Source organism: Stegodyphus dumicola, chromosome 1, assembly GCF_044657685.1.
Source record: "Stegodyphus dumicola isolate Sdum_Otavi_A_Nest chromosome 1, ASM4465768v1".
NCBI lineage: Eukaryota > Metazoa > Arthropoda > Arachnida > Araneae > Eresidae > Stegodyphus > Stegodyphus dumicola.
The window spans coordinates 195757380-195783490 of record NC_140768.1 but is presented as its reverse complement, the minus strand read 5'-3'; the positions used below and the strand labels follow the sequence as shown (position 1 = coordinate 195783490).

The 26111-nt window shown below is 28.9% G+C and overlaps 1 protein-coding gene across 8 annotated transcripts in view; it reads right to left on the bottom strand.

Moving 5' to 3' along the window:
* The window catches only part of Cadps (calcium-dependent secretion activator 1), a 295482-nt gene that overhangs the window by 221132 nt on the left and 48239 nt on the right, over positions 1–26111 (bottom strand). For 7 of the 8 annotated variants that reach the window (XM_085824507.1, XM_085824512.1, XM_085824515.1 and 4 more), the window contains exons 4-7: positions 16723–16842; positions 8712–8802; positions 4404–4525; positions 584–695 (exon numbers count right to left, since the gene is read on the bottom strand). In XM_085824507.1, coding sequence (XP_085680633.1) covers positions 584–695; positions 4404–4525; positions 8712–8802; positions 16723–16842 — 445 coding nt within the window. The remainder of the gene's footprint in view (positions 1–583; positions 696–4403; positions 4526–8711; positions 8803–16722; positions 16843–26111) is intronic. The other variant, XM_085824517.1, reaches the window with a different exon arrangement.

Below are 26111 nucleotides of genomic sequence, written 5' to 3'. Positions count from 1 at the left end.
CACCAAGACATCAATAAAAATAAGGAGACACAACACACACACATACATACATATGCATATGTGTGTATATGTAACATTATAAATCTAAATGACATGGTGTTATGGATTAAGGAAGGACTGAATAAAAATATTGAAATGGAGCTTATAAAAAAAGTATAAAAGCTAAACAAATATACCTCCAGATAAAAAAGAAATTAACATTATAGAAAAATAAAGAATTAGAAATCCAAGTTGCAGGCAAACAGATAAGGTGGAGATTTGCATGGGTAATTTACTTCAATTACTGCAATGAAGCTGAAATAAGACAAGTAGTAAGACTCTTGCAATCCAATTCCCAATTTAAACTACAAAATTTAGAATACTAATTTAATAAATTAACGGTTTTATAACTATTCATTCATTTTTTATGCCTAGATGTACAAAATCTTCAATAAATCTTCAAATTCAATAACTCATTTTTTATGCAACTTCATTTGATATCTCCAGTCATGATACAAAAAATGTACATTTCAAAGAGTAACTACAGTTAAAATTGAGGAATTTTATTTACTATGCAATTTAATACAAATAAATGAAATTTTACTTTTCCAAGTTCTTTGTCATCTAAGCTCAATAAGCCAGGACTTTCTGTGTATAATTTCACTTTTACTATAGGCAGAGCATGGGTAGTAGTAAAATCACCTTGTGTATCCCACCTATAATATATGAGTATGTTGGTTACATAATATTCTCTTTATTAAATACTAGAAAGTCTTCAGAAACAGTTGACACTAAAGTATTGATAATAAGAGTAATTTCTATTAAATATAACTTTGCAATATGAAATTTCACCTCAAACGTAAACTTGTAAAGTTAATCAAATAGACTAAAATTCACATTCTTTGAATAGTTATATTTTAAATTATTTGTAAAAATATTCCATTACTCTTTAATACAACAAAGGCTAAAGACACACTTAAGTGGATAAATTATATACTGGTCCACAAGGAAGACTAACATTTAAGATGTAAGAGATAGCAAATGCACAACTAAATCAGACAAAGGAAATATTTAAAACTGATAGTGAATGGTGAAGCTAGAAAAGCACTAAAATAATGATAATTAAGTCTAACAATGCTATGCTCAGAAAAGGTTAAATATATTAGGAAATGCGCACTAATTTCTTTCACTATAAATCTGTCCAAAATAACAGCAGAAGCAACCTACAAATTTTGAAAGCATTTTAAAAATTACATTTCAACAAAATGAGGTGCTAAAGAAATTTATTGCTCAAAACATTTTCTAAAAAAAAAATTAATTTTTCAAAATGTTTAATTTTTTTTTAAATTTAATTTTATTAACATGTGATCTCAACTTTTATTAAATTTGCGTTGAATATTATACACACCCCATCCCTCAATACTGAACACACACACACACACACACACACACACACAAAAAAAAAAAAAAAAAAAAAAATCAGTATTTTTGATATCCTTATTAACTACAGTAATATTGCAGATCCCAATAGCTAACCTCACAAACTGCTCAAGTGACAGAGAAAGTTTAAAAAATGCACCACATCTATTCTAACCAGTTCAGTGCAGAAATGTTTGGAACTATGAACAGTGCTATCACTCATTATGTCGAAAAATGATGCAAATATTTTCTTATTAAATTCATAAATTCATTCAGAATGCTTTATCTGAGGAATTAAGACTAATTTACAACAGGAATTACACTAGAAAGGCAGATTATTATGAATTTGGATAAATATAAAACTATTAAACCATATATTTATAAAAATATCCATAAAAACTACTGTAAACAATAAATTAAGAATTCACAAACTCCGCAGTTCAAAAGGACAAGGACCTTTATCTTGATTATTCTGCAAAGATAAATTTTATGAAAAAACTGATTTGATGCACTTTTCTTTAGGACACAACATTACTTTTACACAAGAACAATAACAATGCTCATGGTAAAATTTTCCCCCAATCAACATAGATTTTATTTCTCTAAGCAGATGAAAAGCCAATGCAACACAGATGGTAATACACTATATATGTCATTAATTTAAAAAATAATTAAAATATATTATATTTATAAATTCAACAGAATTAGCCAAATGCCTTACTTGACTGAAGCTTCATTTGTATTAAGTTGGAAGTGAAATTACTGCTTACATTATAGATAAAGTGATAGGTTTGGTTTTAACCCCTTGTGGAATAAGAAAATTTTCACATTCTCAGACTTCATGCTGTAAATTATGTGCTATATCATATAATGATCAAATTTATGAACTAACAGAAGAATTCATGCCTTGCAAATTATTAGGAAACAATTATGAGAAGTTAGATTTGATCCACAGTTATACAGCAGTAGTTAGCAAGTCAACTTGTTAATAAAAAAGTCATAAGACCATCCTGCTAATTGCAACATGAGCCAGTTACAGTTTAGATGATAAACGATTGATAAAAAACTACAAGTTATCACTAATCAACATAAAATTTTCATGGGAAAACATATCTAAATTAGTAAATTAGTGCTTTTAATTTTAAACTTTACATATCATAGCATTATAGTTTAAGTTTCAGATCAATTATTTTTCATTTTATACATATTAATAAAATAAATGGCATAGAAATAAGTGATTTTAACCGCATAATTTTTATCAATGTATAATTCTCATTTAAAATTGCAGTTCTACACTTAATGCAAAAAATCTTGCTTGAAAAAAAAAGTTGCACTTTTCCATTCATAGCATCCTCTCCTTCCCCAAGAAAGACACTAAAATGTCATGTCTGGTACCATTTATTTTATTTTTGTAAAAATACATACATACAGGTTCATTTATATGCTTGTAAAAAAATAAACAATATAAAGAGTGCATTTATTTTGATCATATTCTTTAATTTATTAACCTTTACACTCAGATATGTATATAATGGATTTCATGTATTATATGTATTTGAAAATTAAGTATTGCATCATTTGGAATGCAGTAATTTCACTGGGAATTTTTATGTCCGCCTGCAAATTCAAAAATGGCACATTTGGGAAATTTTTAATTTTTTGCTTGCTTTGTGTAATAGAAGATTTTTGGAATGGATTCAGAAATAAATTTATACTCGTAAAAACTATTTATTATTTAAATTTCTGTGAGATTTCTTTTAAATATCTAATTTGATATACATTTCATTTCCATCTGACAGCCACGCAAGATTTAAAAGCTATTTTTTATGTGTGTGTATATGTGTGTGTATATGTGTCTGTTCTAAAATAAATTCATCATCTATTATCTTCATTATTATTATTTCTCTCAATTTCAAGCACATTCTGTAAGCATTTACTCTCTGTTCTACAATTTTTTTAACCTTTCAGTGAATTATAAAATTAGTTTAATATTCATGCTTTACTTTTAAAGTGTAAAAAAACACAAAACTAAAATGCCCTGAGTTTTATATTTCACTTCAAAATTCAAAGTTCATTCTTTCTCTTTTCATATTCTCTGCAGTGTATATCCTAGTATATTATATCACACTTTTTCAAATGCTTAATTAATGTTTCAAACAAATTACAATATCTAGAGTAATCAGTATGAAAAAAAACCTAAGGATTTTCATAGATGCCGATTACTGAATAAGCCCCTTCAGGAAGAGAGACTGAAATTTGTCTCCCAATAATTTTTAAGAAGACATTAAATGTTGTATTTATTAAATAATACTTTAATTTTTTTAAGCTCAAAAGGGCTACTAGTCTAAAACATGTATATAATGTTTTCATGTTATTCTAAATGCATATTCATCTAATATCCCAAACAAATAAAATGTTTTGTATTCCACTTGAGCAATCTCTGTCCATAATCTCTACTTAAACAATATTAAACTTGAAAAGAGCTTTTTGGGCAACTGTTAAAATCTGAACCCTTTCAGACCCTTTTTCCCAAGTAATAATCATATATTGTTTAGAAACAGTCATAATGGAAGGTTCCATCATATATATTGTATTTCATATAAAATTATTTAAGATGTGTGTATTACATTATTTAAAATGTATTAATTAAGTTATTATAATGTTTATGACTTTTGCAGTTGCTAATGCATCAGGTGTTTACTTGTTCATTTAATCTGCTCATATTACTTACCAAAAAAATATGGTAACATGAAATTATTGGCCCTATTAAAAACCTTCAATATGTTTCTGGTAGCTTTTTCTTTCAATTAGCAAGAAAACATTTTGAAAATTATGTTACTAATGAAAAAATACCACAAAATTTTATGGGAGAAAGTAATAGCTTTAGAAAATTATAATAAGTATAAAGATACTAAATAATAAGCAATCTTGGAATAGCAGTTTATACTTTGTGATCCAATAAATTTTGATAATGAAATAAAAATGTCTCACAATTATATTCATACATAGGTTTAGATGCCTCTGCATGGTCAGTTTGTAATTTTTCTCCTCCTTCTACTTCCATTGTACAATATACTATTCTATTAGGTGATAATGATTTTAATCCTTTAACTTCCATTACTACTACCTGTGAAAAAAATATAAATGCAAGATTCTTTATTAGAAATAAACTAATTTTTTTAGCTCTAATTTTTTTTTTTCAGATAACTGCAAAGTAACTTGTTATATTCATTTATATCATAATGTATAATTATCATTAACATACAAAATTGACAATAACAAAACCTGCAACTAGAAAATTACATAAAAGTTAGAATTAATATATAACACATATAACAGCATTACTTATATTTTTATACAACTGTTTAATGTTTACATATATACAGGCACAGTCTAAATGTTTTTTGCAAATTTAACAAAACAAGCACATGGAAAAATCAGAACAAAGACACTTAGAGCAATATGTACTAATAATACAGAAACCTATAATTTCCAAAGTTATGTTTGATTAGTCATACTTTAAATGCAACAAATTCAGTCTTCGAATGTGACTTTTGCAACACAATGCCTGCTATGAGTTCACTGACCTCAGCATACACACATAACCATGTTATGATCAAAAATATGAAACTTGCAATCTAACTTTTTTAGTCTATCACAAATCAATGAAAAAATATGCTTATTATTTAAAGAAGAAATTCACATACATCCTAATAAACAAAGCATGATATACTAGTTTTTAATTACTAGTTTTAGAAACAAGTATTTTCTAATCATACTTTGTATAAGCACAATAAATAGACTCGATCAGCGACAGGTAGGACATGAAGTAAGATTATCAGAACACAGCATGTAGGTGTATGCAGAACAAAATAAAATATAAAGAAGTGATACCCTGTCACAATGTACATTACAGATACTGTAACAAGACAAAATCAACTTTGAATTTTTACTTTTATATAAATTTTAAAATAGTCAGATATGAGGTCCCTGCTTTTTAAAGAACAAAAAAAAAAAAAAAAAGTATTGGGTAAAAGTAAAAAGTAGTAACAACATTTGATGGAAGAGAAAATATTTTTGCATCTTTTAAAAAAAAAAGGAGGTCCCATGCTCAATTCTTTGCCTTTTTGTATACAGCACAAAAAGAACAGATTATTTACCGAATAACTTATCTGCAATAAATTACACTGAATTTGTCATTCAGTTGATGCTTGAAATTTAATTTGTCAATTTGTTCTTGTTTTTCTCATGACATAAGTAACTTTTATTTCTGCACTGCAGTTTATTACAGAGCTTCCCCTCCTTTTTCTGCATACCAATCTTGTTATTCTACCAAACAAAAAACGGTTAATTTTCACTTTGCTCACACTTGGGTCACTCACACTTGGGTCAGTCCATAAATTCATGTGCATTTTTCGGTAAATTTTTAAATAATATAAAAAACACAATTTAACATTTTAACCAATTATATATTCTCCTCCATTATCTACAATGTCTCGCCATCTTAAGGCAGCTTTTTTATGTCATTGCTGTAGAAAGACTCTGGTTTTGACGTAAAAAAACTTCAAAGTTCATTGTGTATATCCTGTTTAGAATTTAATTTTTTTCCCAGTAAAAAGTTTTGTAAGGCCCGAAATAAGAGAAAATCACTTGGGGCAATATCTGGTAGTAAACAGGATGTGGCAAAAGCTCCTAATTAAATTCACTAATTTTTTCAGCATTGTTCAAGCCGTATGCGGTCTAGCGTTAACATTGATCAACCAACACTTTGATATTCACTAATCATGGGCATTTTTTGATCAATTCTGAGTTTAGATGGCAAAGTTGTTCACTATAAACTTCTGAATTAATTGTTTGATTTTGGTTCTAACAGTTCAAAATAAATTACACCATGCATATCAAACCAAATACTCAAAAGAATCTTTTTGGGATGTAAAGACACCTTTGCTGTTGGAATCGGCTGCTTATCTCTATCTGTCCACGTTTTTTTTCTTGTGACGTTATAATAAATAATCCATTTTTCGTCACCTGTAACCAAATGATCTAAAAATGGCTCTCTTTTGAAGCACGATAAAAGGGAAGTGTAGATGTTCATTTGTTGTTGGCAATTGGCTTCGGATAGCTCATGCGGTACCCATTTTCCAAGCTTGGATACTTTCCCAATCTTCTTTAAAGGACGAAAGACTGTTCCATGAGATGAATTCATCCTTTCTGCGATCTGATCCACTGTTAATTGTGGCTCAGGGTTCATCATCAATGATACTTTTTCCAACTTTAAATTTTTTAAACCATTTCTGGGCAGTCCTTACACTAATAGTGGGTTCACCATGTACACTATTAATTTTTATTGCTGCAGACCTGGCAGATTCACCTCACGTAAATAAAAAATGTAGCACAGCACATTTGTACAAATTATCTATATTCATCTTCTATGGGTACTAAAATGCGATTGATATTTACGAAAGTTGGTGATGAACTGAATAATATGTTAGTCAAACAATGACAAGTTTCAACAAGGTTCAAAATTGTACTGTTTTCGTAAATGCATCATAGTGAATTCCATGCATATTCTTAATGCGCATGAACTTATGGACTGACCCAATATATTTCTTGTGCTCTCAAGAACCATTCTCCGCAATTTTCTCTTCTTGATCAGGCAATAATTTATTTGAAAGATATTCATATTGTCAAAAGCTAATTTATTTTTCTTTCTTCTCACCACAGAAGAGAACAAAACCTTGTTCTGGTTCTTTTGTTACCCTTGAAGTAACTACAACAACCTTGTTCTAATGCTAAGTATAACAATAACCTGATTATCTTATTTTACCAACTTGTTAATTATGGAATTATTAGGATTCTCCTTAAGTTCAGTTTTCAAATGGCAGTCTCTCCTATTAATAAAATTCATTGTTCTATTTCAATTTTAATTCATGAAGAATTTTAAAATATTCATGTATATATATCATCTTCACTATAGGTATGAAAATATATTTGGAATTAACTTACAGTATCAAAGAAACACATCCAAAACTAAAATGTTAATCAGATACAGTATGTTTCAAAAAGAATATACATATTTCGAATGCATACATTTATTAAACTGTATAACATACAAATATGAAACTTTATACACATATGTACGAACCCTCTCAAGTTCAGATTACAGATGTTACAGATGTTCAATATGTCCTCCATCAGCGACACGAGCAATATCACATCGATACTCAAATTGCTCCCATACTCAATCAAGCATGTCCATCATCACTGATGTCATGGCAGTACGTATCTGGTATATAAGTGGTGGTATATAAACGTTGTCTTTAATGAAACACTGGAAGGAAGTCACAGAGTGTCAAATCTGGTGACCATGGAGGCCAGCTGAGACATGCTAAGTTGCCAGCTTCTTGACGACCAATAAAATGGTTCGGTAGAATTTCTTTCAGATAATCCCACAATTGGCGACATCAGTGAGGGAGTGCCCTGTCTTGTTGAAAAATGTTATCTTCGTGCAGTCTCGGAAACAACCAGTTTTGTAACATAGCGAGATACTGCTGACCATTAACTGTGTTTCCATCAAAGAAGAATGGGCCGTAACCAGATGATTGGGATATCGCACAAAACATATAGATTTTGGGCAAATCTCGTACATGTTCAATAGTTGCATGTGGGTTCTGTAGGCCCCAAATTCGAACATTGTTTTTGCTTACATGACCACTAACATGAAAAGTCCCTTCATCACTGAACACAATGCATTGTGCGAAAGTGTTATTGTCAATAGCATCAATAATTTCATTACAAAATGCCACACATTTGCGTTTGTTATCAGGACACAGGCTTCAAGACCAACCGACGTCTCAAAACATGCCAAATTGTTGTTGTAGGCAGCTGTAACTCCCAACTGGTACAACCCATTGATTTTGAAGAACTACGTTGGAAAGCAGTTTGAATTCATGTAACATTTACATCGGGAACACGAGTGCGGCTAGGACTCTTTTCTTTACATACACATTCTGTATTTACAAACTGTCGATACCATCTGCTAATGTTCCACCCATTTGGAGGCTCACTTTGGTACCTCAACTTGAAATGTCTTTGCACTAATCACGGAATTGCACTTCACAAACTCAAGAATACAAAATGACTTCTGCTGCAGAGTAGCCATTTTAAATATGTGATGGTTACCAGTGATCAGTAGTTTGGACAAAATAACACTTTGTAATACATATATTCTTTTTGAAACGCTGTGTATAATAACCACACATTACATCTTTGAAATGAAAGAAAGTGTAATTGTTACAAAAAAAAGCTCTTACCTCCAACGTGAATGAAAGGACAACGTCAAGCTTAGAGAGCGAGGTTTCTCCATCTTCTGCTAGAGCTTCTTTGGATAGTGATGACTGACTCCTGTAAGAAAAACATGATATCCTACTATTCTATATATCTGAGTTACTTAAAAAATTAATCATAAATATAAAATATATGCATTGCTCTTACATGCATCTAATTTTGATAAAAGATCAAATTATGATAACTAATTATGTAATTTTTAATTTCATAAAATTTCAAACAGAAATCTTTGTAGACTTGTAATAGATATGAAGCAAAATTCTCTCTCTCACACACACACACACACACACACACACACACACATATATATAAAGCTTAACTTCTAAATATTCTAAAATGATAATCTGTTAAATATGGAACTGAAAACATGCATATTCATTGACAACATAGTTTCATACTGTCAATGAATATGCATGTTTCACCTATGACCACTAAACCTTTAAAATGTTCACATTTTCTTTTCAAAAGACAGCATAGTGATACCTTTGAATAAGTCAATAAAACAAAGTTCCAGCTTAAATGTGACATTTTCTCTCTCAAAAGATTTAGAAGCAGAAAGCAAAGCAAGCATGCCATATTATAAATCCAAGCAATGAAAACCCTGTAACATTCAACATCACAACTGTATTTCTAAATTATGTTGCACCCTGAATTTATAAAGCAATTACCTTCAAAAAATTCATTGCAAACTCTAGGTTTGCTTCAAGTAATACTTGAAATCTTTTTTATATATTATGACATAAAAAATTTTTAACAACAGAAATGAGTTATCTTGCAATTTTGCACTTTTTGTCATAGTCACAAATATGAACACATCATACAAAATTAGTAACCTACACTACTGAACAACTTTCATAATAACTAATGACAGACTTCATTTAAAGAAGTGGAATCTGACACACATTTAAGTACCATTTTTACACAAAATGGTACTGATATTGCTACATGGCAAAACACGATGTGGAGAAGGAAAAAAGATACATCTTACAGCTATTTTCAACAATTATAAAAAATGCTCATTCTGCTTGAAATAAGGACAGATATGAGTCAATCAGTATGGAGTTTGACCTCCTTGGGCAGGACGCATGCTTAGCATCTATTAAGTCTGCTGCCAACTAAACTGTCATCACTTAATCAATTTTGAACTCCTGTATGGTTCAGAGAAGATACTGCCCAGTGTATCCCAAGCATGCTGTACTGGATTTAGTTCTAGCTAATATGCAGACCATGTCATGCACTCAGTATCTTCTCCTGCTGGTGTGTCACGACACTTCAGCTGTCTTAAATGCATTGTCATCAATGATCAGGAAGTCTGTACCAAAGAAAAGACGGACATGACACAGGATAATTTTAGTACAACATTATTGTAATGTCACTATATATCTATCAATGATATGATATATTCTTTTATTGTGCATGACATCCAAGCATATAATTTCTCCTCAGTCACAGCTACCACTTTCCTGAATGTACTAATGATGGTAATGAGTTTCTCTCTCTCTCCACACTATACCTGGTGTCCAAAATCACTGTTGATGGAGAAGTGAGATTTGTTAGAAAACATGAATCAAGATAACTGTTACTAGCCTCAGTTAATACACTCCTAAACCAATGTAATCTTACCTAGTGATAATGTGCTCATAGCAGAATGCATGCAACAGGCTTCCATGCATAGAGCTGATATGTTTCAACTGCCTAGGTTCTTGCAAATATTTAAGTAAATGGTTCTTGCAGATATTCGAGTGCTAGTAGTGTTGGCAAGATCTGTGGCTATCTGGCCAAGAGTAGCATTTCTGTTTATTAACAGGGCAATATATGTATGCCCTCGAGGTATGGTAGGCCTCCTATACCCACCAGCATGCTTCTGCACAACACTTCCAGGTTCAGTGTTACATTAGCCTTCTTCAACTCTAATATAACACTTTTTGATATACCCATTGTTCTGGCAATTTGAGTGACACTTTTTGAGTAACCACTCTGCTTTGAGGTGTCCTACTGCTTGACCACAATTGTATGCACTCAAGTGATGTCTTACAGACATATCACCAATACTTGCCATCAAAAATTAATACTTACAGTAATATTTTCAGAAACTGGTGTGATTTTTCTCTCTCTTGTTACTGTTCAATATTATAAACAAAGAAATGATGACAGCATACTGTCTTTTATCCAAATATGAAGTCTTGATCTACAATACTTTCTGCATTTCGTTTTCCTCCCACTGTGTGACTTTCGGGAACCAAAATTACATAAATTGTACCTTAGTATTTATCAATCAGTTATGCATGTTTTAATTAAAAATATTTCAAACAAAACCTGCATAGGATACTAGTGTCCTATTTCATGATTTTAGACATTGAATAGTAATATTTCTAAAAGAAAAAGACAATGGGTAAAAAATCTCAATCACTTTTTTTTAATTATGCAAACTATAGCCAAAAAAAAAAAAAAAAAAAAAAAAAAAAAAAAAAATCAGAACTATTACATACTTCATAAAAATCCTTAAAATTTAAAGAATTTTGAAATTTTTTATTCTTGAAATGGTATTTTATACAAAGATATTTGCTTTGCAACCTTTAAACTAATTTCATCTTCATAGATTTCGCACTGAAGTCACAATAATAACTAATTTCTTTTATTATATATTTAATTAAATTTCTCACTACAAAATAAATAAATAAATATTAGAATTTAAAATCCCACTTCTTCCAGTTAATTTGCTGAACACTCAGTAAAAACTAATTTTGACATGGAAATAACTTTCACATAGTTACTGTTAAGTAACTATGATTTAACATATCCACATGTTTGAAGGTACAAGCAAGATGCACATTAATTATTAGGCCAATTACCACCAGTATGTGCTTAATTTTAAGAAAGTACTGGAAGAATGGAGATATGTGAATAAGAATTTCACAGAAGAATCATGAGAGTTACACCCAACGTGCAACAGTTCAGGCATTATATATATATATATATATATACATTATATATTATTATTATTACAAATACAAGACTCATTTCATTTAATGATGCTCTATCAGAAAACATATTCAATTGGCTACAACATTTTAATATAAGGTGGCATTATTAGGTATTTGCATCAACAATACAGTGGCTTGTCTTCCTACTTTAATAATAAGGACACATCATGAAACTGTAACTTAAGATAATGAACATCCTTGAAATTTTTAAGAAATTATCTAAGGATACAAAAAGCAAAGCATTTATATTGTGAAAATAAATGCAACACTTTTTTTTTAACAGGAAAATGATTAAAAATACCAGAATGCCAAAAAATATCTGTTCAAACCTATTGTAGAATTAAAGATCTCTTACACAATCTGGGTGTAACAAAAAGCATTTCAAAATCTGTCAATGATTATTTGAAACTAAACAACCACTCTTTCAAAGCAGGAACTTAAAAAAACTGCATAATTAAATGAAACCTCAGATTTGTTAATATTGATAACTGACCTATAAAAATATAGCTATATTTTTCAACTAACTAAATACACTAAATTTTTAGCTGAGTACCATTCAAAGAAACTACATATAACTATTTTATATTTAAACTAAAACACAGTTTTTTAAATAAAAAATATGTAGAAAAGTTTTAACCATTATTTCACAATGATAAGATTTTAGCTACACTCTAACAGACCTCTATGTAACAAATATGGTGATCCTGATTTTAGTAAAATGTAAAATTTAATAACTTCAAATGGTATAAATTTATGACTGCTAATAAATCAAGTGAAAATTCAAATTCTTCAAAGAGGACTTATTATTATTTCACATAAAGGGAAACAAATATTAGTGGCAAAGCATACATGGCCTATCTGATTTAGAAGGAGTGCCACAGTAAAAGACATTCTAAAGGATGTATTTGTATTACACATGGAAAAGCTCCAAAGATAGGGGAGGAATGTATAGACTAACCCTTACAGCAAAGAGAGGGGTGGGAGGCACTTGGATCAACCCCCTGGAGGTTCTCCCTTGTATTTCGGGAAGAACTCCACAGTTAGTGTAGTGGGACTAGCCTGTATGACCAACAGTGAATCTCTGGTACCCCCCACACACCTCTACCTGTACCTGTAGATACATATTACATATTAGTATTTTACATGTTTACATATAGATTTACTTTGCATTTTACTGAAATAAACATGTTATTGTTGCATACATAAGAATATTTGTTCCCTTAAAATATCCTTCTGGAAGTCTTATCCTTCTTACATATATATGAAACTTATAATTAAACCATATTTTTAAATATTTATCATCTATGCCTTAAACTTTGTTGAAAGGAAAAGTATCTCAGTTTTATCTCAAAGTATGGCATTTACATCATTTAACTACTTTCCCTGCATAACATCTTCAGCATATCCTTGATGCAAGCCATTGATATTTTCTAAACACTTTAAAAAATCCAGGGTTGTTCCATATATAAGGGTGTCTCATACTGTGACTAAAGCATCTTTGCTCATTTATGAGCAAACCTTTGAAACCATTTAAATTCTGTTGAAAAAGGTTTGTAAAACCTAAACTCTACAAATTCTACCTTGATTTACATTAATATACTTACATTTTCTACTCAGGATTCATTTTCTATGCATACAATGTATTATTTTGTGCAACTGAAATTCTATTCTGAATATAATTTTACAAAGTTTTCTTACTATTTAATAAATTTTCTACTCAGCCATCTAAATCATTTTTCTGTTAGTTAACTGTTAAATGGCAGTGTGAAAAAATACAGTCTTAAGATTCTGACAGAAATTTACATTATGAACCTTTTTGAATCTGACATTACTCCTAATAAAAGTTTAAAGTCATTCCTTTCATGCATGAATCAAAACAATAAGCAATAAAACATATGACTTAATGAAAAATAAAACTGACTCAATTCTAAATAATATTATAAAACATGTGACTTTATGAAAAACAAAACTGAATTTCTAAATTTATTTATTATGTCATATTATTCTCTAATTCAAATAATATAATAAATAAATCAATCTAAGTTTAATTATATATAAAAAAATACTTTAAAAATTCACATTTCTAAACTATATTCAAAGAACTTAAATATATGCAATGAAAGATACTTAATCATCTTTTATTAATCTGAGAGTTATACTGTGGGTCTCTTAGTTATACATAATGAAATACTTCCTTTTTACTTCGTACAAGGAAGTAAAAATCAGCATGTATATTTTACAACTATACATTACAAAATAAAATTAATACTAAAAACTAGAATTACACAATATTAAATAAAGCCTAAGCAGCCATTAAGTTTCAGAAGTTGAATTCTAACGTGAATGAATTTTCAAGCAAATATCATATTTTGTTAGCAATTTTAAATAACATAATAAATAAATGTGAAGAACAGAAAACTAAGTAGTATGTGGCATATTTAACTTTACATTTATAACATAACATGTAAATACTGGCAGAAGTAGATTCCATAACCACAAAAAAATTAGATGACAAACTATAGATGGTGTGCAATATGAAATACATTAGCAAAAAAAGAGTGATTAAAGCAAAGCAATGCAATGAAATTAAATGATTAATGCAACATCCCTCTCACAAGAAAAGTAAAGAAAGAAAGGAAACTCATTCTAAGTATTTTTTAAATGCATCTTAATCTTAAAATTTTTGGTTTAGAACACTGTAAAACATAAAGCAACTAAGTAGCATATTTATCATTTGTTACCTAAAATTATGATTCCTGTATTATGAACAATTTTAATATCTATTTTTCCATGAACATTATTCTCATAGCAATGAAATGTTTTTAAAAAACCAGATTTTTTTCAATTATATTTTTTTAAGGTTATATTTACTTTCAGGTAATAAAATTACATGTTTACTGGACTGGCACAAAATCTTTTTTTCTTTTAAACATTAATGAAATATAATTAGTTCTAACAAAATACAATACTAAAGCAATAAGAGCTATCGCACTAAGAAGACAACAAATATTTAAAACTAAAATTGGGAAAGCTGTCTAAGAAATTAATTACAAAAACTAATTAGCAATTGTTTAATGATATGTGATATACACATATAATGTATTATGAAATTAATATTTTTTAAAAGTGTACAGAAACAAAATGCATAAAACTTTTGTATTTAACAATTAATGGTTTAAAAAATGATTTATTTTCAAATTATGACGTGCTCTTTCCTCAACTGTGTTCTGTCTCCTTTACATGCATTAATTTCTAATATCCTGTAATAAAACTCATGAATTTTGCCTCAACAACATATACTGCATTTACTTGAAAATAAGATCTGCTGTTTTTTATTATATTTTCATTCTAAAACTTGGTAAGGTCTTATAATTTGGTAATTTGATAAATAAAGCTGCAGACCCAGAAGAAAATGTTTAAGTATCATAACATATAGGATAATTACAATAAATATAAATAAACCACACAGATAATTACTGTACACATAAAGGCATAGTTCCCACTAATTATAGTAACTACATCTGATTGAGTGATTCCACTTTAAGACTGCATTCATTATACTGATATGCCTGAAAATAAATAAGAAATGATGTAACACTAACTTTTCTTTTGCCTTTGGGCCATATGATACTAATAAGCCTGAAAACAAATAAGGAGTTGATATGCTTAAAATAATTGAAAGAAATACTAATATGCCTGCAACATAATACTGAAATATACAATTACTGGCACATCTGAAAAAAAAATAAGAAATGATCACTAAGTTTTCCTTTGCCTTTGGGCCACAGCTACAGGGACTCTTATTTTTAAGTAAACATAGTCACATTTAATCTGAATACTCATTCAATCTCTATTATAATAATCACCAGCATAACAAGTAATGAACTGTTAGTAATATATATTTTCACTATGATTTGTAAATACATTATTTTTATTACAATCCTGTTTGAGGCAATCATTAACAAAATTTGCAAAAACAAATTACATTTTCAGAAATACATTAAATACTTCATAAAATAGAGTCAATTTATTTATGCTTCTGACACTGAATTTAATGTGTAGTTTTTAATAGTTTAACAATGTACGTCAAAGCTGGCAACTTACTTTTTTTTTTTTTTCCAAATGAAATAATCTTATGAAATGCCTAGTAGATTTTCATATTTAATAATATGAAATATCTAGCATATCTAACATCTGTATATTAAGTTACATGAAATCTGAAATTGAATATGCCCCTTCTGATATGCAGAAAACACTAATTCCTTATTTGTTAACCAATACCATAATCCTATTTAATAATAATCAACACCCAGACACATTTTGGGCTGCTAGCATGGTTAGCACAATTTGTCCTGACTAATTGAAAAAGGGACTTGAGCAGGAAGTTCTCTAACATCAGTTTTTACCCACAGTTTAATAATTTAATTACCTGTTTTGTTACAGTATGTATGCTAATGTGCAAAAATAAAAAGACAGCAAAAGTTAAAATAATGTGAGATTTATAGAATTAGTAAATGACTTTTGTTATACTAATTTATCAAAATTCTGAAATTTGCTAAGCAAGCCACACCTTTGCAAAAGTGAAGACTAAATGATGCCTTTAAACAGTAGCATGAAAATAACTTTCTTAAATTAAAATTATTAAAGCTACTTTCATTCATCTACTTAAAACTGCATGCAGATTAGAAAGCAAAAGGGTGGATGGAAGAATGTACATTTTTATCTTCTTCATAAAGTGATTCGTAAAAGTTAATGCACTACTTGTATATTTATATAATTAAATTTTGAAAGGATTAAAACTTGGCCTTCATTAAAATCAAAAATTGTACATGGCCTTTGAATTTTTGTTTACGTTTTGTTTACTATGGTTTAAAGATGACCTAAAAATCTTGTCAAATGAGATTATGACAACTACATTAAAAAAATATATTATTTATTAAATCATGCAAAATAAAATATACAGCAAAGCAACAAAAGAAAATCGAAAGCCTACATGTAAGTAAAAGAAAAGACTAGTGCATTGTAAATGATTATCCAGAGGGGAGCTTGCAGGCACATTACAACTTTAAGAGGGCTGCAATCAGGCCATATATTTGCAGATGCCGAGAGATAGCTAGAAATAATGCAGAAAAAAATTATTATACATGTTAAAAAGCTATACTCAAAGAAAACCTTAAATATATTTTGAACTGATGCTACTCATTATTGTATGAGCATAAAATGAAGATGATGAATAAAAGCTCCCACAAGGAAGGCAAAAGATTCCAAAATTAGTAGTTCATTACATTCAAACATTTAATGCTTCATAATGAATGATTTATTTAATAACTTTTTACTGATTTATATACTCTTTACATAAAAAAAATCAAGTAAATACGCCTTCCTCTTATCTTAATAGAGACAAAATTAACATTAAAAAAATTATTCTTGTGTAAGAAATATAAAATGAAGCAACTACAAATTATTTGCATGCATAAAAAATTAAGGCAAAATAAAACAGTCTACTCAGATCTACCTGCCTTAGAACGGAAGAACGGCGTCGACTATAAGCAGCGTAGAAAGAAAAAAGGATACAATGATTTAATTAAAAAAATTTCTACTTCTACTAAGGAATCATTAACATAACATTATATACATACATTAACAAAAAGAAAAACATGCTACACATTTAAAAATTACAACATATCATACGACAGATTTATTATTTTCGAAACACTTAGTTGCATGAATCCTGAATATTTTATCAAGTAGAAGTATTAACTTTGAATTCTAATACAGAAATGATAGCTTGGTCTAAAACATTTATTTAATTTTCAGTTTTTTTAATGCAAAAGTTAGAGAATTAAGGTCAGAGAATTAATGGTATTTTACATATATATAAATTTAATACCTATGCACATAAATGTAATACTTATGCATACTGTAACAATTTTTAGAACAATGCAATAGTAACACATTAGAATATACAATATGTAACTAAGAAGGTTATTTTTATGCTGTAATATATTACTAGACAACTGTAGAATTCATATCATTATTCATTATAAAATCTATCTTTTTATTAGATAATTTAATTGTATTCTGTAAGATTTTATAAGCAATTAATAATAATAATATTTCCAGTAATACTTTATAAGTGTTGATGTAAAAATGAAAGTAATTTAATTTTTGTTTGACAAACGAATAATAATTTAATACTGCTTACAGAAAGTTGTAATAATAAGGAAAGAATTATTTTAATCAAAAACCACTACTCAATATATTACAACTAGAAAAATAAAAATTATATTAAAAGTTAAGGAAGTTCTGATATTTAATTTATTCAAAAATCTGATATTTTCATATTTAATTTCAAATAAATGAAATTATCAGCTTTAAAATAGCAAAGGCATATTGTGTTATATATTACTACAGAACAAAGTAAATCCAGTTCCCCTTCCTCAGCCTCTCCCAAAAATCAGCATCAGCAGCAAGCAGTAGAAAAACTAAAAACTATACTTAAAACTATTATTGATTAGAAAGTGTAAGAAAAACATATCTGTTTTATGTTTACATTCGGAGGGTTCTGTGATCATATTCTGCAAAATATTTTAAAAAGGTCATATATAAGCTTAAGAAGGTTATCTGTCTACGAGTGGAACAACTTGTGGAATATTTGCAAAACACTAGATTTTTTCAGAATAATCTTCAATTCCAAATCATTAATTTTTGCAAAATCCTGATGTTAATCTAAAACAGCTAGCTGCTATTCATATAGTATTCTTAAATCTAATATTCTAATATATGGTATTTGAAGTTAGTACACTAGTTACATTTGTAGCATTCCTAATATCTGCATTAACTGAAATATGGAAAAATCCAGATAATTAGTTATCTTTTTCCCTGCACATTAAATACATATTTACTACAATGTAAGTAAAGGAGTTTTATTTTTCATTTATTGCCTTTTATTTTAAAAAAAGATTCATGTAGTCTAAAAATATATACCGCTTCTTAATGAGGAAAAATTTACATTTCATTTTCAATGAAAAATATGATACCCAAAAAACTATGCTAGTTGTCTTAAAAACTACCTCTCATTCACTTTCATATTCCATTCATACTCTTATATTCAGCATATGTTGTCTTTAAAATTTATACTATGGTATGTATACAATGTCTGTCCAAAAAATAATGCACTTGGTCTTTTCCAACCATTCTGCCAGGTGGCAGCATATGAGAACCAGTTAAGTGTAAGGGACTCTTAGCATCACAACACTTCCACTCATTCTGCTCTGAGGGCTGGGAGTGTTAGGTTCCCTGTTTCTATAAACATCCAACATCCTTTTAATGATTATGTTACAAAGTGTAATAGAGAAACCTATCAAACAATATTACATAATCAAATTCTGAGTTAAATTGGAAAAAAAAAAAAAGCCTTGCCAACACAAATCAAATGATTCAGGAAACTTATGAGGACTCTGCTGTCTCTCAAGTTTCCAGGTTGAAGTTATTTAAAAATGGGCAAAAAGAGATGGAGAAGGACCACTGTTCTGGACAACTATCAACCAGTAAAAGTGATGAAAATATCTGTCGTGCTTGCAGTCTTTTAAATACCTATTGTGAAATGATTGTTTGAATGATAGTATCACAAAAATAATGTGCAGAAATACTGTTCATGAAATTTTGCCCATGCGAAGTTGGTCCCCAAAATGTTGACTGACGACCAAAAGAACAACTCAATGACAATCAAAGTGGAACTTTTTGAATGTGTGCAAAACAGTAATTAATTTTGTTGATTATGTCATTACGGCGATGAATCATGGGCATTCAAGTACGGCCCAAAGATGAATATTTTTGAATAGCGCACTTACAGGGTCCCTTTGTCTTTAAGAGACAAAAATGAGCAAATAAAAAGTGAAAACCAAGCTCATTCTTTTTTTTTTTTTTTTTTTTTTTTTGTGGCAAAGATATCATGCGCAAAGAATTTGTACCCTAAGGACAGACAGTCGTCTGCACCTATCCAGAGCCAGATTTAGACTTGATAAGGCCCTAAGCTATTTGAGATATGGGGCCCTTTATAAGTCTATTATAATATATTTTATTACTATTTATACTATATTTTAATTTTTGGGAGGGCCCCAAGAAAGTGGGGACTCTAAGCAATAATAGCTTGTGTAGTTTATACGTAAATCTGGCCTTGTACATACCACATGGAAGTGCTCAAAAGGTTAAGAAAAGGACCGTCAGCACTCAACAGGAGATTGCTACTACTTGGCTGTTGCACCACAATGCTCCAAGCAATAATGCTCTGCTCATCTGGAAGTTAACAGCCAAGGAGTGGCAACATTGTCCAAGCCCCCCCCTACAGTACTGACCTGGCTTTGGCAGACTCGTTTTCAAGAGGATCATGACTGCCCTGAAAAGAATCCATTTTGGAACCACTAAAGAGATCCAAACCACCGTGACAAAAGCTCTAAACAAGGTCCCTGTCAAAGCATTCAGGATGCATACTGTATATGGGCAAATTGCAGGCAAAAGCATGTGGATGCCCAAGAGGCATACTTTGAAGAATTTTATATATTTGTAATGATATAGCTCGATTTTTCCCCCTTTTCATTTCGTTACTTTCCAGACAGACCTTGTATTATAACATAAAGAATATCTATAAATTAGTCATCAAAAAAATATTTCGGAAAAAAGAAGTCAAGCCATTAACATTTATTGATTAAGAAAGCTTCTTTTTTTTTTTCTATCCGTACCTCTATACGAACACCTGGATAACTTTTACAATTTCAAGTGTACTAAAATTGCACTAAAAATGTGAAAAAAATTTTTTTTTTAATTTTAAAAATGCCTTAATTTTTTTTTTAATTTCAATTTCAGCATGTCCACACTTTACTAACTTTCATGCAATAACTTCAAAATGCAGTGTTCTTCAACACTACTGGAAAATAATACTTGACTACAATGGTTGTAACTAGCAGAAAGTTACAGCTCAAGCACATTAAAAAGATTGTCTGATGATATTATTTCCTCAGTAATGAAAAACCAGGCAAATGTTTGGGTTTTATGCGATTCCCAGTGGGGACACCAATGATATCTACTTAGTACGGTACCCTAGAAGTTTACAGATAAAGAAAATAAAATGTGCTAAAAGTTGTTTTAATAATAATAATAAAAAAAAAAAAAAAAAAAAAAAATGCAAACATATAACTTTTTTTCCCAAAAAACATATTTTGCCATAAAATTGTGTTAAAGTTATCTGATAAATAATTTATAAACATCCTGTATTTCTATCCTCTTGCTATAATTAAAAAAAAAAAAAAAAAAAAAAAAAAAGAATATTTAAAATGCTAAAGCTTTTTTAGAACTATCCTATAACGTCCAGAGCTAATTTCTTTATGGAATAAAAAACTATTCTTCCCAAGTAAGAAATCTCAAATCTCATAAACAGTCTGAAGTCTCATAAACAATCAAAAAAGAAATAAAGTATCTTAATTTAAGGCACACAAATACATAGTAATCGAAACATAAAAGTAATTATTACATCATCATGCTTATTACTTTTTCATGATATTTCTCTATCATTATTAGAGGCAAACTATTCTTTTAATTACATAAAGACTTTTATGGGAAACATGAAACTTTCTCAAAACTGTTACTTCAGCTATACTAAGCACATTTTACATTATTATGATATCAACGATTCAAAGATCAGAAAGCTGATTAAAATACTATACTCTGTACCAGGATTAATCTGCAATTTCTGTAATAAAATTGCATGAAACAGTAAAATACGCAAAATACCAGCTTAGACATATAATCCAAAAAAGAAAAATTATAGCATTTCCTCCAAAATACTTTAGTGAATATATAACTCTTTTGATTCTACCCTGTACAATTAACTTTCTAGAAGTGGCAACATCTGATTTTGTTGTTATTTGAATTGTATCAAATTATCAATAGCATTTTATTAGCTTTCCGTTTATGATGTTTGCATGGAATTATTATCAATAGTTAGCAAAGTATGCATGATAAATGTTAAATAAATAGATGCTGTTCAGATTTCTGATTACTCATCCATTAACATACATGGGTTTATGCCACAAGTCAACACAAATCGTATACAACAGTTACCTCAAAATACCATTTATAATATAATACATTTCAAGAACTGGAAAATACAGAAATTTTTAAATAAATCCTATTTTTTTTATAGTGAGAGCACAGAGACAGTACTACAGCAAAAAAAAAAAAAAAAAAAAAAAAAAAAAAAAAAAAAAGATGTGAACAGCAGCTTCCAAGCAAGTTCACTTGGTTTTCAATGCAAGCTTTAGATGACTCTAAAATTTTAAATGACAGCTTGGTATATGAAAAATGAAAAAGCACATGGCCAAAAATTAGCTACACTTTTGGAAGAGGCAATACCTTTTGTCAAATACATTGGAAGAATTATTAAAACTTACATGCTTAAAAATGATTCACATTATGGCTATATGTAAAAGAATGCAGTACAAAGTCCGAAATCCGGATTCGTTGGGACTTCGGCGATTTCGGATTTGGGATATTTCCAGATATTAGATCATCAGTTTAAATCTAGTAAGATTGCATGTAGAAATTATAAAATTAAAAATATGAAATCATGATTTATGAAATAATGAAGTATTTGTGATCTAAAGGGTAACAAAATTTACAAAAAAAGCTGAATATTTATTTGTTTACCTTATTAATCTTTTAATGTAAGTTGTTTAAGTTTCTTTATTTTTTTGTGCTAATACTTTCTCTTTAATTCTGTAGACGGACATAATCTCTTGTTTAGTTACATTGTTGAAGTCCTGTAACTGCTGTTTCGAGAATTCTGACTAACTTGTAAATCGAAATTTTCTCGTTTTCAGTAACTTCTCTGTCACTTTCTTCACTATCAGTAGCGGTATTTTCTGTATCTAGAACCATACTATAGATTTTGCAGTTTATTAACTGACTGACGATTAACCTTTTACACGCCAATTTTCCATAAATGGAAAATCAAATTTAAAATTTCATAAAAAACACAATTTTATTAATATTGCTTTGTATAAATTATTACATAAAGAGTAAATATGGATTGATTTTTTAGTAGCAATATAATGCTTCTAAAAGAAATAGTATCTTGATAAAAAAAATTCATTATTTCACCTTTTTTCCTACTTTTCTAAGAGCAAAATTCAAAAATTCATATAAAATTAAAAATTCAACAAATGCTTTTAAAAACCAGTGAGGATACTTAAAAAGGATCACTTTATGCATAGACAGTAAGTTATCATAGAAAGATGATTATTATTTTTTAATATGAGGTAAGAAATGTGGATGTTCCAGAAAGGGAACATTGGCGTGTAAAGGTATATTTTTTAACAGGATGAAATTACTTCTACAACTCTTTCCCTTGTTTCAGTATAAACTGCTAACAATTAATGTAAAATTCTTTTATAAATTCTTGCTTATCAACTATGTAATTTTTGTTTTAATTTATTATGAAAGCTTTTTTCTGTGGAAGCCTTCATATCGTCTCCTAAGAAATTTTGTTGGAGTAGCTTTGCGGTTATAATGGTGTAGGCTTCTTATTTTTCTGCTTAATCTATGTTACTTCCGAATAACGTTGACAAATTTACTTGCTGAAAATGTGCAGACAAAAATGAAGCTTCGAATTAGAATGTCGATAATCATGTTTTACAAAAATTATGTAAAAAAACTGTTGACCGCCATGTTCCAGTTATGGAACATGTTATATTTCATTAAAAAAAATTAATTTTATTTTTTTTCTTTTTTCATAATTCTTACATTTGAGTTTTAAATCGGTTTTTCACAACAAAAACGTTTATTTTACTTTCGCATCATTGTTTGGCATGTAAAAGGTTAAGAAACATTCTCATCACAAAGAAAAACTTCTTTTATATCATCTTCATTTATTACCGCTTCTCCACATTTCTTTACAAAATCCGTTAATTGGAAAATTTCACCTTTGTTTTGCAATATCCAAAAACCTTTAAAATTAGTGGCTATCATCATCAAATTTAGCTATGTTTCACTATACATATTTGGCTATGCATCATGAGCTTGGCGACTAACCACAAGTTGTTCCCTTAAATTTTATCTTGCTTCTATCGTGCACTGAGACAATTAAGCCTGAATTTTAATAGTTTAGTTATTTACTATACTTATGTCTATTTCTTACACATGCTTAAGACTTATCAGAGTTTTGAATAAATATATTCTCACATATACTTAAGACTTATTGAGGGCCGATGCTAGATATCTTACCGCATAATGCAGTCTCTATTGGGTTCTAAATTCGTTCTAAATTCTGTGACTCCATGCGGCCATACAAGCCCTAGTGCTGGTTCTGGGTTTATGTGAATAACAAATCAGTTATTCTTAATTCAAATAGCCCTAAATGTAATCTTTGGGTCTATGAGTATGATCAACAAAATCTATTTTTAGCATATGGAAAGAAATTTTTGGCAAATTTTTCCTCGTCAACATTTTTTAGCGCATTTAACTTAAATCTGTAATCATTGCCAAGTGTAATGTCAACATAAAAGTTTACTGTACTCCTTTATTATTCAATCACTAACATAAAAAAATTGTTCATTCATTGCTACGTGAGTCTACTCAAGTTGTCATGTTTTGATAAACATGCGGTGATGAAAGGAAAGTATAATAAATAATGATTCACCAGGCTGGCATCAGATAAACATTGTATCTATGTGGAATATTTCGGTATGAGATGTGTGGCAAAAAGCAGATACGCAGCAACGGAGCCAAATTACTGATTGTACAAATTTATGCTAAAATGTTTGTTTCTTTATTAGCAAGGTATTTTATTTAGTGTTGAAGGGAAATTAAGAATCGTAACTCTCCAGATGTTTTATTATGCACAGAGGGGGGGGGGAATTAAATGCGCATGCGTAAAGCCTAGGAGAAAAATGTTATTGTTCGTTTTGAGGTTCAGATTTTAGATCATTTCGGATAACAGACGTCTAGATTTCAGACTTTGTACTGTATATTCTTTTAAGAATTAGCAGTAATTATTTTTTGGAGATCAAGTGATTCATTTCTCATAGTTTTGAATAAGTGCTATTTTAATAAAGCAAAGTGCAATTAAACAGGAGTTGAATCGAATGACAGTAACATAATAATCAATATTGTAACAATTCCTTGATATAAAATATTTAAAATACTTAAATTTTGAAATATTTCAAAAAATCTATACAATACTTTTTTACTTTACAACATAATTTGGGATGACATAAATAACTCACTGCATAAAGAGTGTGTTTAAAAACAAACAGAAAAATCAAAACATTTAATTAAATTCAGTTCTATGCAGATAAAAATAACTTATTAATTAATTATTAGGATAGTGAGTTAGTACATGCAAATATATATTTTAACTTATTTAAAAGTTATTAATTTAAAGCAGTTTTTCTTGAACATATTTTCTTGTTATTGTTCCCCCAAAAGAAGTAACAGGATTAAAAACAAGCGTTTACAATAAGAAACACTAATAAGTATGGTTAGATAAAAGGAGAGGGAAATTAACAAACATCATTCCTGAAATTCCCATGAATTTAAAATAAAACAAAATTACCTTGATCGGCTGTTTCAGCAGCAAGGAGAAAAAGGGAAATATTAATACAATTGATGAAAAGAAACTATAAAATAAAACACAAAATTGCTGAAACAAAAAGAAGTACTTCATAATTTAAAACTTAAACATATGTCGAAATTTTAATCTTAAAAAATATCATCTTATTAAAATTTTGAGAATTTGGTTAAGATAATTAAGCATATGAATTTATTTTACATTAAATTACCAGCATATTAAAAAAATTATAACAAAACATACACAACAGTATTAAAAGCATTTTTCATACAGTCAGACATAAAAAAAGTCTCTCCCAATATAAATGAAAACATCAATAAAAGATATATGTGACATATTTATTGCACAAAAAAAGTGTAGTATGTCATTTATCATCATCAATGAAGACTGCTTTCCCATCACTGCTTCCAATGATCATGTGTCAGAAAAACTTCATAACATATGACCATTGTGTTAGACAGTACCACTAGGCAGTACCACACTATAGTTTTCAGCAATGGGAATTAGATATTTAAACTTTTATATTAATACAAAAATTAACAAGTGAAACAAATAGTGTGTAATATGCTCTGGTAAAGTTATAAAAAAATCGGAAGGGCAGGAAAAATCAAAGTTATGCTATAATAAATAATTACTTTTTTAATTTGGCAAATGTTGTAGTCCATAAATCAATAAAAATATATATTGAATATAAAAATAATAAAACAGACAATTTCTCCATTTGTGTATCATATATCATTTAGAACCTAACATTCTGC